At 57.2% G+C, this 2,455-nt stretch overlaps 1 protein-coding gene across 1 annotated transcript; it reads left to right on the top strand.

Moving 5' to 3' along the window:
• The first annotated feature begins 214 nt into the window (after nucleotides 1–214).
• Nucleotides 215–1,669, top strand: CCDC8 (coiled-coil domain containing 8 subunit of 3M complex). The gene has a single exon (XM_007458498.1). The coding sequence runs from the start codon at nucleotides 215–217 to the stop codon at nucleotides 1,667–1,669; it is 1,455 nt and encodes a 484-aa protein (XP_007458560.1).
• Nucleotides 1,670–2,455: the final 786 nt, after the last annotated feature.

Raw genomic sequence — 2,455 nt, 5'->3', positions numbered from 1 at the left:
CACCCTGGAGATTTTAAAGACCCTCGAGAAAAGCCATGTGGGGGGCTGGTTCCCCTGGGGCTTCCTCCCATCCCCCGACTGCCTGATCCTCTGGAGCGTCCCCGACGTCTGCAAAGATGTGGATTTGGACGTCCTCGTGGAAGCCTTGAAGCCTGTGGGGACCTTTAAGAAGATCGGCAAGGTGTTTCGCCGGGAGGAGGACTCTACAGTGGGGATGCTGCAGATCGGGGAGGACGTGGACTATTTGCTCATCCCCCGCGAAGTCAGACTGGCGGGAGGCATCTGGAGGGTCATCTCCAAGCCCGCCACCAAGGAGGCAGAATTTCGGGAGCGGCTGATCCAGTTTCTGGAGGGAGAAGGCCGCACCCTGGAGGATGTGGCCCGCATCCTCGAGAAGAGCACTCCGCACCCGCCCCAGCCCTCCAGGAAACCCAAGGGGCCCCGGATGAGGAGAGTCGAGCAGATGGTGACCCCACCTCCCCGGCTGGTCGTGGGCACTTATGACAGCAGCAACGCCAGTGACAGCGAGTTCAGCGACTTCGAGACCTCCAGAGACAAGGGTGACAAGGGCCACAGAGGCACGGGGCGTGGCAGGAAGGTGCGCAAGATGCCTGTCAGTTACCTGGGCAGCAAATTCCTTGGGAGCGACCTGGAGAGCGAGGATGATGAGGAGCTGGTGGAGGCCTTTCTCCGGCGAGGGGAGAAGCCCAGCGTGCCGCCAGCCCGCCGCCGGGTGAACCTGCCAGTGCCCATGTTTGAGGACAACCCGGTGCCCCAGCTGTCCAAAGCGGACAGGTGGCGGGAGTATGTCACCCAGGTGTCCTGGGGGAAGCTGAAGCGGAGGGTGAAGGGCTGGGCACCGAGGTCCAGCCCAGGGGTGGGCGAAGCCTGGCAGTCCTCTACCAGGTTGGAGGGGGATGGCGCATCAGTGCCACGCAGCGCAAGCCTTGGGGATAATGTGGGAAATGCAGGAGACGGGCAGGTGCCTGAGAGCCCCCCAAGATGGTGGAGGCCTAAGATCAACTGGGCCTCATTCTGGCGTCGCAGGAGAGAGGAAGCAGCAGCCAGAGCTCAGGGGGCAGAGGCTATAGATGAGCAGAGAGTGGAGGCCGTAGATAATCAGAGGGTGGAGGCTGTGGATGATCAAAGAGCAGGGGCCATAGCTGTCCAGAGGGCAGAGGCTGTGGGTAATCAGAGGGCAGAGGCCATGGCTGTCCAGGGGGCAGAGGCTCTGGATAATCAGAGGGTAGAAGCCCCAGCTGTCCAGAGGGTAGAGGCTGCAGATAATCAGCGGGCAAAGGCACCAGATGTCCAGGGAGCAGAGGCTGTATCTGATGTGGCAGAGGCCATATCTGACCAGAGGGCAGAAGCTGCAAATAATCAGAGGGCAGAGACCCCAGCTGTCCAGGGAGTTGAATCCTCAGCTGCTGGGAGGGCCCTAGGGGTCAGCCCAGGATCTAGGACCCGGAAACAGGTCAAGACAGTGAGGTTCCAGACCCCTGGACGCTTTTCATGGTTTCGAAAGCGCCGGAGAACCTTCTGGCACACTCCCCGGTTGCCCACCCTGCCCAAGAGAGTCCCCAGGGCAGGCGGGGCTAGGAGCCTCAGGGTCCTGAGGGCTGAGGCCAGAGCAGAGGCAGAACATGGAGAGCAGGAAAACCAGCTGTGAGGAGAGGGCAGGGGGGCCACGGAGGACCTCGCCACCTGCCACAGTATGGGCCACTCAGGGTGTGTCCCTAACTCCGACACTTGGACAGAGGTGCTATCTCCATACTTGAAAATGGAGGTACAGCAAGGGCCTGGCAGTGCCCCACACATCTCCATCTAACACCCCTCTTTGTTTTCTTGTTAAAATTGTGTCTCTCATGCATTGATTTAATTTTTTTTTCTCGTGGCTTGTGGGATCTTAATTCCTGGAACAGGGATTGAACCTGGGCCCGGCAGTGAAAGTGCCAAATCCTAACCATTGGCCACACCAGGGAATTCCCCATGCATTGATTTTTTAAAATATAGACTCTTTATAGTAACCCAAGGAATGTAAATAAAGAAACCCATACAAGGGGTTCGCATCACCCATGATTTTAACTTTTTCATATGCAATTCTAGGTGCTCAGCTTGAAAAAGGGAGAGAGGTGAGGGAGAAATTCCTTCCCCCTCTCCTTTTTCTTCACCCTTTCTCCTGCACACTTAAACTCACTGCCTCCTGGAACTTAAAAAGAGGGCGCAGGTCAACATGCAAATAAAAGTGTTTACAAACTTATTTCTCGGCTGTGGACTCAGCAACTGAAGAATGCTCCAGGGTGATTTTGTCATACCCTTGTGTCCCCTTCCCTCCCCCCCTCCATGATGGCGACTTGTGTTTAAGTCACTTTGCTTGCCATCCCCACACTCCTGGGTTCTGCAGGCTTGGTGGGTACAGGGCCTGCAGTTTACATGCTTCGTCACATCTTGGCTA

The sequence above is a fragment of the Lipotes vexillifer genome, unplaced genomic scaffold, assembly GCF_000442215.2.
Source record: "Lipotes vexillifer unplaced genomic scaffold, Lipotes_vexillifer_v1.1 scaffold371, whole genome shotgun sequence".
NCBI classification, from domain to species: domain Eukaryota; kingdom Metazoa; phylum Chordata; class Mammalia; order Artiodactyla; family Lipotidae; genus Lipotes; species Lipotes vexillifer.
Note: the sequence above shows the minus strand (reverse complement) of the source record. Positions and strands in the feature narration are given on the sequence as shown.

What these genes read in the sequence shown, in the direction of transcription:
- CCDC8 (XM_007458498.1), top strand. Translation starts at nt 215, where the DNA reads ATGCTGCAGATCGGGGAGGACGTGGACTATTTGCTCATCCCCCGCGAA.